The sequence below is a fragment of the Equus asinus genome, chromosome 12, assembly GCF_041296235.1.
Source record: "Equus asinus isolate D_3611 breed Donkey chromosome 12, EquAss-T2T_v2, whole genome shotgun sequence".
NCBI lineage: Eukaryota > Metazoa > Chordata > Mammalia > Perissodactyla > Equidae > Equus > Equus asinus.
Window position 1 is genome coordinate 52,782,915 of NC_091801.1, and position 16,007 is coordinate 52,798,921.

The following is a 16,007-nucleotide window of genomic DNA, read 5'->3' on the forward strand; positions in this document are numbered from 1 at the left end:
ATAAAGTCTATTTGTAATGAGTAAGTTATATTATAGTAATGGAACGCTATGGTAATCAGTGATTGCTTATGAATCATGTTCTCAAGTGGATTATGAGAGAGGAGTAGCCTCTCTGGAATGAATTCTTTTGCTAACAAGGAAAGAATAAACAACAAGTTTATATGGAAGGCAATGTTCAAATATCATTACCTTCTCAAATTGGTTTGAACTTTCTGTGTCGATTAGGTTGGCTAGTTGGGGAGACAGTTTGTGAGATAGTGAGATTGGACTTTACTTTTTGTTGTTGTTACTGATGATGATGATTTCCTAAAGTGAATGCGGGCTTGAAGCTTGAAGACTGAGGTCAGCAAATTGAAGGGTAGTGTTTTCTTGATGGAAGAAGAACAGAACTGAGAATAGGTAAATTAGAGTTCAGAAAATTCTCATTTATAGACTACCCCACATTGCTTTCTCTCTTCTTTGGAATAAGTGCCTTAATTGTGTAGAGTACTCTCTGAATGGAATATAGTAGTTACAATGAGGGATTTTGATAGCAGTGAGGAGAAGGGGAAGATATGATAAGAAAAGGTATTTAAATATAAACTTTGTAATATATATTTTAGAAACATCTTTTAAAGTGGGATGTCTTTCCCCCCCACATTTGTTTATATATTTAACTCTTTCAAGCGTTCATTGAGAGAAATAATGAGGGGTAAAAATTCTTGAATGATATACTGCTGAGAATTTGCTTTATTTTATCTCATGTGGAAATTTCTCTGATGCGCCAAGCCTTCAGTGAACTTAAACTTTGAGAAAAACCTTTTTCATGTGGAGGATGATATTGACATCAGGGATAAATGTTCAGTATGTAGAAAGAACTTATAGACCGCTGTTCTTTCTTTGTAAATTATCAATACTTTAATTGTGATTTTTTTATATAATATAGTTAACATATACATTAATATTTTCAATAATTTTCCCTTACTAGCTATAATAAAATGCGACAAATTACAGGAGTCACCTATTGACTATAGAGATTGAGGGTTTTTTTTTGCCTAATAACAGACTTAGTCCTTAGACCACTATCGTTAACTGATTGTTTCTTCATCTGGGCTCTGAAAATTTATAATCAGATGTATGTGGATTCTATTCTTTTGATCTCTTTCATTGTTCATATTCTGGGATATGAAAAAGGCTATTGTCAAAATAATGATATATTAAATAGGGAAAACTCAAGTAAGTTACAAGGAAATCATGTGCATATTTGAAAATAATTGTCTGCTGAATATAACTATATAGGTCATGACAAATCCTACATTTTCTCATACATTTTTAGTAAGTCAAAGTGAGACTTGAGTCACACACCATTATAGGGATCCACAGAATCATGGACCTATTCTTTTCAAACAGTTTAATTTCCTTTTAGGTCTTGGCAGAGAGGGGTAATAAACAATTGCATGTTTTTCATTTTGTGTCTGGAAATATAATCATGTCTATAATTTGGCGATGCAGAGCTAATTTAACGTGACATTTTTGTCTGGATAATCTGTAACCAAGCAGTGGTTTTAAGCCAAACAGTGTTGTGGGGCTACTAGGCAAAGCAAACACAAACGGAGCCTTAAACTTAAACGTCCTCGCCCTTCAATACGAGCTGCAGTTTTCTGTTTTTGACTGTTACAGTCCTTTAACCAAAGCTATCTTGTCTGATGATAAAACCATAAGTGTATGAAGCTCACACATTTTTCATCTCTTTTATGACCTTATCTTTCATGAGCGGCTTCTGTGAAGGTATCCTAACTATAGGAAGCACCTGGAAAACATATGTGATATCTATTCTCTGATAAGCAGTTGTGAACAAGAAAGTAGATCTGTCACTTCTGAACTGTTCATTGTTAAAAAATACTTTGATGATTTAGCTGATTGCAAAATACATTCTAGGGATGACTAACAGCTACAGTAACACTTCTAGTCAAGAAAGTTCAATAGTTATATTGTACAAGAATTTCTATAAGAGGTTAATATTGATAGGAACTACATGGATTAAAAGAGCAGGGTTGAGAAAGGCTGTTTGCTTGCATGACTGCTTTCAAACACTGCTGCTGTTTTGTGCTGAGAAAGTGGCTGTCCCAGAATGTGGCAAATCTGTAATTTCTACAGGAATGTCTAACTTTGGGTGAAAAGATGTTTGTTTGTGTTTTTGAAATTATTTTTGCCTGGCAAGTAGAGCCACTGCTTTTACTACCTTGCCAACAATACCTAATATGGAATTTAAAGATTCTGCTTCATGTGTTCCAAAGACTGTATTCTAGTGCATTTCCCCGAGTCATTTATGCTGTGTATTATATTGCTCAGTAACACCTTCAATTTCCGCCTATAGGGCTCTCATTGATTCTGAAAACTAGACTAAGAAAAATGGAAGGGCCTACAAAATATGTGTGATATCTTTTAAAAGAGCAACAAAAGAGTTTAATCTTGCAATGGAAAACCATTAACTCCATAGCTATAATTTTAGTAATGTTGTAGATTTTGTTACCACTTGACATTTATTCCATTTTATCATCTTATGAATTGGTCTCTGGATTTTATAGTGGTTATCCCATTAAATGTGTTTGTGCTTTGCTAAAAATACACTGAAGTTTCTATTTAAAAGTATGTGAATAAAGAATTTAGCGAGTAAATGAATGGATGTCAAATGCTTTTCTAGCTCTTTCTGTAATTCTCTTTCTAGCATCCTTCTCTGTCTTCCTAAACAACAAAGCTTTGGAACCAATATCATAACAAACTTGTCACTATTGTTTGGCTATTAATTATTCATGAAATTTTTCATAAGCTACTCTAGAGTGATGATTTCAAACATATAAGAATCAAAAATAGAAATTTTTTTAAAAAGATGGTCAATAAAGTCATTTCCATTCAAATCAAGAAGCTAGAGTTGGGTTGATAAATATCAAAATAAATTTCTATTTATAAATTTTCCTTGAGAATAAATATATTGATAGGAAAGAAGCAAGTCTCTATTGTGAGGGAAAAAGTAGTGTTTCTTAAAAGTAATTTAGAGATTTCATATTTGATCAAATTATTTTTACTCACTTCATTTCGTTAGTAAAAAGATTAAAAATGAATTAGGTAAAAACATTACCATAAAAATGAGACCCAGTTTCCTGAGATAGTCTTAGAAGATGAAGGATCTAAAAGTTGAAAAATATGACATATTTCAGTTATTAAATAGAAAAATGTGCTAAAAGCAAGTAATTAGCAAATGTGATGATTTTGCAGGAGGTTGTGGTAAAAAGAAGGAAACCAAAATCTAATTTTCCAGCTGGTCAGTGAGCAATGATTATTGATTAAGCATCTGTGTGTAGTTGTTTTTACTAAATTCCAAGTAAAATAATATACCTTAGAAAAAAATAATGTTTGTAAAGATTAAATCCATTAAACACTTCATTTTAATATGTAAACATAATGAAGAAACAAGGCTTATATATGATGCGGGCAAAGCAGCCATCAGATCACATCCTGCTATCATTGTTGTTTGATATCCAGTAGACTTTGACTGTAATATCCTAATAGGTTTGGAGTATGGTCTTCAGAGTCAGACTGACTTGGATCAGTTGGGCCAGGGCTCTGCCACTTGGGCCAAGGCTCTGTCACATACTAGCAATGTACCTAGCATTTTCTCACGTGTCTGCCTCTTGGTTTACTCTTCTGAAATATAGAGATACTAATGGATGGCAGTATTGTTGACGTGATGTTCATAAAGCATTTAGCTAGTGCTAAGTGGTGCTCAAGAAACGGTAGCCATGTTTAGGTTTAACAGAATCTGAACTTGAAGACATGATCTCTGCCTTATTCACCTTTATGATTTCAGTGGTTGACACATAGCAGATGTTGAAATGAACATAAATTTAATTATGACCTGTTTTGTTTTCTACATCCAAATGTATCATTTTATATGCCATTCTTATGTTTTTGTCATCTTTCCCTTTTGTGCATTCTTTCTTTTGGAAAACATTATTAAATAATCAGACAAGGATCTTAAAGTGTTCTCTCTCTGAATTTATTTTTATTAATGTGATATATATTGCATGCTTACCTAGTTTCATAAATAGCTTAAAATAGTTGCAAAATGTCATTTCTTTTGAGCTGTTACTTGTGTACAATCAGCTATTTTTACAGTGGTTCTTTAAGTAAATACTCTGCAATGTTTATTTTCAGTACTTCTAATTATATGTGCTGCATAATGAAACAAATTAGAGCAAATCATTCCAGGAATCAAGATTATCAATACAGCGTATTGCTTCAGATGTTGGCACAAGTTGGAATCTAAGCCCCACACTTCTGACTTGGCAGTTAAGTGACATTTAATGAAACTATTTTATTATATGAAATTACTAGCTCAATCAAGCCCTTAATAGGCTGAATTATAATATTTTCATTTTGAACGATTTACCAAATTTCTCTGTGCATCAAACATCTGCTGAGATTTGTAGTCATCCTGCCATTTTATTTTCCTAGTAGATATTGGCTGAGAATGACCATGGGTAAATTTGGCCTACACTGAGTGAAGGAAAGGTTAACTTCATTCAGTTAACCATCGTATTGTAGGGGGCTTCTCAAACTATTTCTCTTTAGCATTTTAAAACTTTATCTGTATCCTGCTTGTGTATCATTGAAATGTCTTTAATTTCACCACCTTCAAGCTGCCGTGTTTCCTGCACAATGTACTCTTTCTAATATGGGATACTTTGGGGAGATGGCTCCCATTTTTAATCTGAAAAATACTTTTCAATCAGGGATCTTCAGGACGTGAAGCCTACAGCGTTCAGTTTCATCTAAGATCATGTCCCGTCCCCCCCCCCCCAATTCATATATTTTATTGATTCCTTCCCTCAGGAAGCTTCCACAGGACCATGTCTGGGTAAGGTGTCATGCTCCTATCACATCATGGACTGCTTCTGTCAAATCATTCATCACACGACGCTGCAATCTGTTTTGTCTCTGCCTTGATTAAGTTGTATAAGGGAAGAAACCATCTGTGTTTTGTATTCTTAGCACTCGACACAGTGCCTAGGACTCAAAAAGTAATATTTTAATCAATTAATAAAGAACAGTTTATAACAACTCTGTTCAGTAAAGATAAACATTTGTAGATTCAACTGAATTCTTTTAGCTTCTAAATTTTGTGATTATTGTGATTGCTCTCCAAGATGCTCTTCCAAACATTCTTCTTTCTCATTGTGTTTCTTATTGTTTTTCCTTCCAAGTATGTAATTTGCCTAGTAAAATATTTCAGAGTAGATTTAATGATAGTCTCACAAATATTGGAGGCAAGAATGTCTGAGACATGAGTCAGAGTGGTGTTACGGAATGACTACGGGAGAACTTGAAGACCAGAGGTCTTACAAGGTGTGTTCATGGAAACTTATAAATGCATGTTGATTACTGTATTTGTGTCACATGATCATATCAGTTCCCCATTGAAATACCTCTAATGCTCTCACTGCCTTCAATATGAAGGTAGAGCTCCAAAATTAATTATAATATGTTCTCCATGGTCGATGTCATTTTATGCTTCTGGTCTCTGAACTTCTATATCTTTTGTGTTTGTGGAATTTTTATGGACTGCTTTGATTGTAGGTTTTTATCAATGATTACCTCTCTCATGCATATTGCCTATCTCCTAACTAGATTATATGGTCCTTAAAAGGAAGTAATTTTTTTTTCATATATCTCATTGTATCTTCAAAAATATGCATTAGAAATGTTAATGATTGATTCCATTTTGCATGGCACCGCGTTTCCAACAATTAAAATGTAATAGTAAAATTCAGGTAGATTTTCTCCTTTGGGTGAACATAAGGATGATGCAGTTAATATCTGAATGTAAAACTCAACTTCCCTGAGAAGTTCCGGCCGGAATTTTGCTCTCTGTTCTCTGGGCCCTTGGATAAGTGATTTTTAACAGCCTGGTCTCCTGCTTGCTTGTTTATGTGCTGTTTGGGACTATTATTCATCTCTTTCAGGTAAGCATGATTCTCTCCTCAACCAGGGTGTGGAGAGAAAGGATGCTTTGGAAAGAATGCTAGACTGGCAGTTAGGAGACTCAAATTTAATGCCTAGCTTTGTACAAACTGCTGTTTTTTTGTGGCATTTATGATGCTTCTCCGTGGTCCCCCATAACCCCACTGTCCTGCTTGTTGGAGAAAGAAGATCTACCTAAAACTGCTTCAATCTGTCACCCTGGGGATGACTGGGAAGCACTTGTTGCTGAAGCATGAGAAGGTTTCAGGGATGTGCCTTATGCAGAAATAAATGTTGTAGCTCTAAGACCATAGATAAGGTACCGACCCTATCTGTGCATCAATTTCCTGACTAGGAAATTTGTCTAATTTGGGTTGGATGATCTCCAGAGTCCCCTCTGGTGCTCAAATCCCTATGTTTCAAGATTTGTAATACGTGAGAAAAGAACTTGGAAGGAGTGGAGGCTGTTTAAAAATTACAAGTCGTGTTCTCTACTCTTCACTCTTGGGGAGGACATTTTCTTTTGTCAACTCGCCTGCATTAGCACCCTGAATTAAACCTCCACTCCATCCGTAAGAATGCAGTCAAAAGATCACTCACCTAAGTTGAAGATTCTGGTGTGGATTCTAGTCCTCGTGAAAAATAAGATGTTGAAATGGTCAGTATTTCGTCAAATTGACTCAGCTATCCCTGGTGGTACTCAAGAAGGTTAAGGTGGTACACTGAAGCGTTGAATCAATTGGCGAGAAAGTTTTCAAGTTTCTTGTGTTCTTTGTATATCAATGAGAATGTTTCAACTTCTTAATACTATGACTTAAATACCTTAACTACTTGCTACTCTTACTTTCTCTTGCAAAGAAATGAGACCAGAGACTCGGAGTCTAAACAGAATTTAGTTAAAATCTGATAGTGTTACCTTTATTTTTATTGAATCTATTTCTATGATTGCCATCTGATTTTCGCATCTGATGCTGATCGTCTGTTTATAGCACTGATGAGAAGTTTTTGTTTTTTTAAAAATGTGTTTATTTAAATTATAAAAGGGAGCCCATTTAAAGAAAGTTTAATACAAATTATTGAAGAAGTTGTGAGTGGCCAAAAATCGTGAAAATATTATAAGAAGCTTGGGAAGACATTGAGTGTATCAGTAAGGGTCCCAGAAGGAAGCTGATGACATGATCACTGGGTTTCACTAAAGAGAGTTTGGTGAAGGGACAGTTTACAAGGTGTGGGCAGAGTTAAGGGAACCTACATGGATGGGAAGCACCCAGGATTTGCAACAGTGGGAAGGTGTTAGCACTCCTGGTCTGAAGAGTCATGGGAGGGGATGGTGGTACAGGAGCCTGGCAGAAGTAGCTGGGCCACTGCATAGGAGCTCTAACTGTAAACACAGCCATGACCTATAATCGGAGACCAGTGAAGAGAACAAGGTTTGGGGAGAAGTACCTGACCTCTCTCTTCCTGCCCTCTGATCTTCTGATCTGCTCCCAGTGCCTTCCATTGGCTGAACCCAACCAGGAAAGAGAGAATAAGGGTGTGCCAGTGATGGAGTCCACAGAAGTCAGTCTCCCTAGGACACAAAGCAGGGCAAAGAAGGAGGAGAGTAGGTTGAGGGCAGCAGGAAGGGAAAATGGAGAATAACCAGCTCATGAGAAGCATCAAGGTTCTCCACCAGAGCTAGCATTTTATGTCCCTAATTATGCCAATCTGCTAACTACAAGGTATTAGTTCAATGCTTACGTGTATGCAGGGATAATATTCAAAGTATTTAACAAGTGGTACAGCCTGAACTCTGACCCATCAGAGCAGATACCATCAACTTTCTGCTGACTAGGTTTTAATGTCTTAGTTTCTGGATTAGGGGAGGTGGCAGTGGGCTCACTAGGAAGGGGTCAGGGCAGGGTTGTGCTGAGGGGCACTTGGTTAGTTCAGGGCTCACAGTATTTCAATATATTAAAAGGCCATGGAGCCTATTTGCGTGTGCAGGCTGAATACCAGCCCTATTAGTGTCTGAGAAGTAAGAGCAGAGCTCTTCCCCTGATCTCATAAGATAATTGGTTGATGCGTCTGTGTTCTATCTAATCCACAAAGAGGAGCACAGAAGATTAAAACTCTTATTACTGAGGCTTTGTACCTTCTTGTGGCACTTGGACCTTTTCTTGCACTCTCATTATTTGTGAGCTTACTCTTTTTAGTGAGTTTTATACTACCGAAAAATAACTGTACTTTTCCATATATATCTTACTGTAGCTACCACAGTTCCTTAAACATGGTAGATGTGCAATAAACATTTTTTGGACAGAATTTCATTGCTATTCATTCTAATCATCCTGAAAGGAAGAGGTAACTCAACTTTCAAAGAACCTTCAATTCCAGGCATGGGGTATAGGGTATATGTTTTATTCTGTTACCCACCAGAGACGAGGCTCCTCTTTTAAGGAAATTGAGTTCAGTAGAGCTGTCACTGGGTTTCCAAATTTTGTCTTTCCACCTTTATTCCACTTTTTTAAGTGATTCATTTTATGAAGTATATATAGAAATGAATATAAAATTTATGGAGTTTAGGGGCCGGCCCATAGCCCAGTGGTTAAGTTCGCTCACTCCACTTCGGCGGCCCAGGGTTTTGCTGGTTCAGATCCTGGGCGTGGACGTGGCACCGCTCGTCAGGCCATGCTGAGGCGGCATCCCACATAGCACAACCAGAGGCACTCACAACTAGAATATACAACTAGATACTGGGGGCATTGGGGAGAAGATTGGCAACAGTTGTTAGCTCAGGTGCCAATCTTAAAAAAAAAAAAAACTTGTGGAGTTTAACATTCAAAACTCATATTAACATTGCGTTAATATCACCTATTACTATAGGTGTTGTGTGTCTAGGTTACTTTGAAAGATTTTAAGATTTTGTATTTTTTTGTATAATCATGTAAAGATTTAAGTACTATTAGAAATTTGAGCAATATGAAAAATAGTTATTGAATACTTGAGAGGAAGATTAGATAGCTAAGAAATTGAATTGTAAAATTTTAGCATTATTAGATTCAGGGTTTGTTGCTGTGTTTTTAGTATTCATCCTTTTTATTTCTGACATCACACATTCTTGTTATTCTGTTTTCTGATCTCTGTTACTCTTTATAAGTAGGTATTACTTAATATTTTTATATGTGCTGTGTTTCAATGGATTACTTTCCTTCAGAGCAGCACAGAAAGGGTTACATTATCACTTAACGTGAAAGTAGTCATAAATTAGAGTTTTTACTTTTAAAATGTGATTGCGTTGTTAATATGTTTCTCCTTCTTTGCCATAAGTATACTTTTGCTCAAAATCTATTACATTTTTTCTTTGCTCATGTGAAAATGAAGGCATGGAATTGTGAAAACTAGCTGCACTTATTCAAGAACAAGTAAAGTTTTACAGCTTCTTGCACTGTGAATACTTGAGTCACTGGCTCATCTCGTGGGCTAATCATTTGGGCTAGTCATGAAAGAATCACGTCCTATTTATACCCCTTTTTTAAAAGAAATATAACCAAGTTTCAGCAAGCTTAAAGCTGGGGAAGGGGAAGAAAAGTCTTCTTCAAATTACCCTAAATTCAACCCAAAACATAAATATATGTTACTCTAAGATATTTAATTTTGCTTTGCTGCATCCTGCCTCTATAAAAATTATAATTCGGAAATAAGTGAGTTAAGATTTTCTGTATTGAAAGCACTACAGAAATTACATACTGCTTTTTAAATTTACTTCTTATATATAATATTAGTAACTCTAAGAGAAATTTTTATGGAAATGTTCTTTATTGTTTACAACAGTGAACTTTATTTATTTATTTTTTTTTTTGAGGAAGATCAGCCCTGAGCTAACAACTGCTGCCAATCCTCCTCTTTTGGCGGAGGAAGACTGGCCCTGAGCTAACAGTTGTGCCCATCTTCCTCTACTTTATATGTGGGACGCCTGCCACAGCATGGCTTGATGAGTGGTGCGTAGGTCTGTGCCGGAGATCCAAACCGGAGAACCCCGGGTCATGGAATCGGAGCTCATGAACTTAACTGCTACGCCACTGTGCTGGCCCAACCGTTAACTTTATTAATTGATGACTAATGCTGATTTTATTATAAAGCCATAATAGATATCAAAATGATTAGTCGTGTGCATTTGTCAGTATAATGACAATATATGTAACAAATATATCATTACACGTATGCTAAGGACATCCTTCTAGGAGGATTTGAATGTCAAATAGAGAGCTTTAAATATTTCCCTTTCTCTCTGTGGGTTGGTATTTTCCAGGTGATGATGAAGGAGTCCAGGAGACGGCTGAATCAGATGGGGACACACAGTCAGAGAAACCAGGACAAACTGGAGTTGAGGCAGATGACTGGGATGGACCAGGTAGGACAGAAAATTTTAATTTCAACCACCTGTTGCTGCTATCAGGAATTCACTTTTTTCCTTAAATTTTAATTAGGTTGTAAAACTCTTACAATCTCAACTCTGATTTAAAAAAGAAAAATTTGTGTGTACACTGGCTATATGGGAGGTTAAATAAACATCATTACTTAAAGAAGATTTTTATGTTTTTGATAAATAAACTATAAAAACCAGCGTTACTCTGTTTGAAGTCTCCGTCTTTGTTTTCTTTCATACTCATAAAAGAATTAGTCAGTTCTACTTTCTTTTTATTTGAACAGAAATCTTTATGCTATATACACATTCAAATGAGGCATAATTTAAAGGTTACAAACCAGTAACAAACAATGTTCCAAAGAAATATTCTCCATTTAGTCATATTGTAAGTCATAGATTGAATCTCAATATGTATTTTGAAGTTTAGAAAATACCAACAGATGCTCCCCGTTGATTCACAGTTTTGACAATATTTTCATTTTTATGAATGAAAATTAAATTTGATTTAAAAAATCCTGACATTTATTCATTTCAAGGAAAACAAAAACTGATCAAAATACTCCAAAACACCAATATAATTTTATGTAAATACATATAATTCACAAGAACTCTGTCAAAAAAACCTTTATATTTGGTGCCAAGTAATTTACAATTGATGGTATATTTATAAATGGAGACTGTTGTGTCATGGGGCTTAAGGATATAAGCGAGTTTTGAAAGAGTTTTAGCCATAATTTCCAAAGCAGTAACATTTTTCATTAAGAAAGATCTCTATATTTCAATCACATTTTCACCCTTGCATGACTTTGCAAATTGCTCTCTGCTGTGCATGAAGAAGAGAGGAACTCCAGTGGTAATTTTCTGAAACCAGCAGCTGGAAAATATAATGCAAACAAAAATGAAGAGACAGTATATCTGATTATTATGATGTCATTTCTAATGTTATTCATGATACATACAAATGTTTGTATTCTGTATCCTATAGCATAATGTTACACAAGATTTTGGATCAAAATGTATTATATTTAAAGTACCATAATACCACATTTTAAGAGTTTGAAAGAAAATGCTGACTACTTCTGGCATTGTCACCTCCTTGCATGATGCTTTTGTCTTCTCAATGGAGGGGAGAATTCCCTTGATTAAAAAAAATAAGAAACAAAATCTTTGGAAAATTTTATTTTTTTCTTGGGGATTACATTTAACATAAAAAGAGTGGGTGAACTTTATATTATATGGTTCTTTATTCATGAAATTAAGTATGTATACGCTATTTAGAATAGTTTTTACATTTAAAATTAGATTAGATTAGATTTGGATATGCCTACTTGCAAAGGGTACATTCTGGCTGCTTTCTCGATGGGGCAAAGTTGGAGGGGCAGGTTTTCCTCTTTGCTCAAGTCTGGGGTCCACAGTGTCCTCTGTGACTTGGGAGTAAGTAAGCAAATTCGGGGGATGGTGAGTTACTGAACACATCATGCACACCCAGTGCCTCTTTTTTCAGGAAGCTTTTCCAGAAATAAAATTGCTTTATTAGCTTAAAAAAAAGAGGCGGAACAAGGTAAACAATGTTGCTGTCATTCAGGCTGAGATTTTTCACTTTTGAGTTAAACTTGTTTTCTGTATCTGATTTAATGAAATTTTTATTTAGTTATGGTCAAAATGTTTATGCTCTTTTATGTGGCACATATGAATATGTAAAAACTAAAGGAAAAATATGTGTCTCTAAGCAGGTATGCTTATGTGAAAGTTCTTTCTTTGTATATTGTAAAATTGGTAACACATTTTTCCCTGCGGGTACTTAGGAAAAAAGGGATTTTTATTATTTTGGAACCCCCTGAATTAATGAGGTTGATTCATAACAAAATATCTGTCGGATGTTTATTTTTAAAGATAGAATATTCATTACTTTCCTTCAATCGCAAGAAAGTATAGGGGATGTTTTTGCACTTTTGCTATTGCATAAATAGCAATTACATCAATATTTTTACCCCTGTTTTTGTTATTGGCAAAATGTTATTAGTACTTTCCAGCTATATTAAGGAGAGAAAATTGTCCAGGTTTTAGTGACAGCTTCCAAACATGTTAGAATATCAACTCTGGATTCCAAGAGTTTAGGCTCAAATTCTGGATTTGCCTTTCACTGCTGGGTGATTTTTGGTGATTTTTGCTTAATCTCTCTGTGCTTATATTCTCATTTGTAAAATATAGAAAATAATACTAATACTTCTTAGGGATTTTGTGAGAATTAAATCAGATCATGCACATAAAATGCTAATGATCATTACTATATGGCTTGGGCATTGTTGAGTCTTGAGCAGAACCTTTAAAAATTCTTCTCAGCGTTTTTTAAAACCCAGTAGTGTATGATACGACAAAGGGTAAGCTTTTGAAATACTGAACTCTAGTTTTGAATTTAACCACAAATGATTGGTTAAGACATGAGGTAATAAGCCAGCTGTGATTTCAAGGTCTCCTCATTTTAGAGCCCTTCCACCCAGTCCTGATAGTCACCCTAAGATAGACAGTTTTCTCTAAAAATAGAACCGAATCAAAGGACAAGGCAATTATCTAAAGAATTTGAGGCAGAGAGCTGACATCATTTAAGATGGATCAGGATTTATCTTATTTTTAAAGAGTTTGATTGAAGACGACTCCACAACCTTTCTTGATGGCTCAATTCAACAATGAATCAACTTCTGTCTGAAGTGTTCTATTTTTATCAAATGCAAATTCCACAGTGCATAGTTTTTTTCCTTATTTGTTATTCAACTGAAAGGTACATTTAGTAATTGCTCACACCTTTGTTAACTCTTAGGATTAGGTGGAACCTAAACAATCTTTAGGAAAATTATCTTACATTTGCAAACATTTCTATGGTGAAATTCTTTAGTGTTTAAATATTTGTGACTCTAAATATTCTTTAAAATCCTATGAATCTTACACTGTTTGAATGGAGAGCTAGACACACACAAAGCCAGTAAAGTTCAGGCCAATGTAAAAATCATTACCTCATTATTTCAGTATTTCACACCTCTATTTTTGTTTCATTTTTCCTTCTTGCTCTGAAAAAAACTACCCTGACACTACCTTGCATGGAATCTAATTCATATGATACTTGTTATCCCTTCTTCCTATACTTCACTTTCATCATTTCTGTCTTTTTAAGTAAATACCAGTTCTTTTCTTTTATCACCCTTACAAGAGCAAGCTCACCAATATTCGTATACATTTAATTACTTAGTAAATAGTTACTGTGCACTAGTCATTGTGGAAGGTGCTAGGGAGAAGTCCAAAGGTGTACTGTGATGGTATCTACACTCTCTTTTTGATGCCATTTCTCTTCTTTAACCTTCTTTAATCATTCATGTATTGTAGTTAGGTCACTGATGCAATAATTAAGCATGTCAACCTAGAAATAGAGCATAGTCTAAACTACAGAAGAAAATGTGCAAATTTTAGAGTCCAACAGATCTGTGTTTGAATTCACGTACTGACACTTACGGCTTTGTGACCTTGAGCATATTAAACAGCCAGGGCCTCAGTTTCCTTATCTTTAAAATGGGAAGGATAATAACCTGAAACATTGTTAAGAGGACGAAATTGAAAGCGATGGTGTGTAGACAGTGTCTTGCACAGAGCTGGGAGAGTGTGGGGTTTGCCAGATGTTGATGGCTCCCTTACCCTAGCACCTCTCACACTGACCAACAGTTGGGATGTTGACCTTATTTTGAAAATAGTGTTTACATCTCTGGGTCTTCTCTTTTAAGAAAATTGTTAGAACCATACAATCCACGACCAAAGTCTGGAGTGCTGATTTGTGTATTTAGATTTAGAAGGAGAGTGGGGGAGAGAATTCAGATAAATTGTTATAAATTCATCATTTACCTCTATGAAATGAACTTCTTACATCAACTCTAAGAATGCCACCTCTCTGGTTTATATTATTAAAAGCACAGTTACTTCTTTTTGTACTTGGGAATAGTGAATAATTTGATTTCTCTAGTTTAATATTGAATGAATGTAGGTCTTACCATCAACCTTACAGCAGCTATAATTGAAATTTCCAGGAGCTCTAATAAAAGAACAGATCACATTACTCAAATTGTGCAAATAAGTGCATGTACCCTCAAATAATAGGTATTAATGCAAATATACACAGATATAAAATTTTGAGCGAGCGATCGTTTATTAGATTCCTTGACATGGACTTTTCAAGATAAGCATGTACTTTTATTTAAATAGATTTTGATATTTATGTGTTAAGCACTTGGGGCATTTCAATAAAAATGAAGTAGAAAATAAGACCTTGTATTGATGATTTGATGAATTAGTGGAATAAAATTAAGAATAATTGCGTATTATATATTACAGAGCATCACAACTTGCTCCTAGATTGATAAATGGAAATCTCATTTTCCATCAGAGGAAAATTATTTTTGGGTAATGTAATAAGGGGAGAAAACCAAATATATTTCTTCCATTTATATCTTGGCCCTGACACTTATCAACTGTGTGACTTTGAGTCAATTATTAACTCTTTAAGGCCTCAATGTCCTTGTTTATAAAATGGGGAGAATAATAATAACTACATCATTAATGAGATTTTCTTGTATGAGAAATCTCGTATGAGCTCAGGGTTTCATAAGTACTCAATAAATAGCTCTTAATATTACTTTTAGTGTCATTTTGGCAATTGTGCCTTAGTAGCCATTACGGTGCGTTACAGATGATAAGCCCTCATTAAACATTTGTGTAGTGAATTAACTTCGCAAATGATTTTGCTGTGTAAAAATCACCATAGCATTATACTAACTATGTTCAGTTCAACTGGATTTAAGACATGGCTCCCATTAAAGAAATTTTAATGTAAATAAACTTTCAAAAATTAATGTCTAGCATAAAATCAGATGCGTGTACTTGTTGCATATGGACTAAAAATTGGTCAAGAAATCTATAAAAATTGCCTCATTCCATTGCTGTTCAGCATTATGGAAACATTCAGATGATGGGGCTGGCTCTGCTTTGTGCCTTAAACTGAGAAGATGGGGAGTATTTTGCATGTAGTGGCATGGCAGCTAGAAGACCACTGTGAGATAAAGGCACACACTAATGACACAGTTTTTTTTTTTTTTCCCTCTTTACTAGTCCAGAGAAGGGCTTGGAGATTACAGTTCTGATTTCGTTTCCTTTTTGATTGGGAAAATGTGGTAGATATAAGATCTGGGAAATGCCATTTGAAGTAAATTAACGGAAACCTATGAAACATAGTTAACCATAGATATAGTCTGACAGTAAGAAGAATATTGTGAGAAGCGGAGGAAATCGTAGAATGACTGTGTATTACTCTGACAGTGAATTGGTATTATCTCTGCTATCAGATAATGCAGTTATCATTAATTTTCACATTTGCATTTCAATCTTTGGAAGGAAATGACTCTTGCCGGATGAAGATAAGAGCTCTGTACCACTATAATGAACCATCATTTTATCCCAATGCTTTGTGTCCATATGAAAACGAGGCAGGGAGGAGTGTGTGTGTGTGTGTGTGTGTGTGTGTACATGGGGGGAAACATTATAACAAAGTGTCAAAAATTGC

The 16,007-nt window shown here is 35.1% G+C and overlaps 1 protein-coding gene across 5 annotated transcripts in view; it reads left to right on the forward strand.

The window, feature by feature from the left end:
• ZFPM2 (zinc finger protein, FOG family member 2) overlaps positions 1-16,007 on the forward strand; it is a 438,154-nt gene that overhangs the window by 103,884 nt on the left and 318,263 nt on the right. For all 5 annotated transcript variants that reach the window (XM_070481467.1, XM_044780829.2, XM_044780831.2 and 2 more), the window contains one exon: positions 10,292-10,393. In XM_070481467.1, coding sequence (XP_070337568.1) covers positions 10,292-10,393 — 102 coding nt within the window. The remainder of the gene's footprint in view (positions 1-10,291; positions 10,394-16,007) is intronic.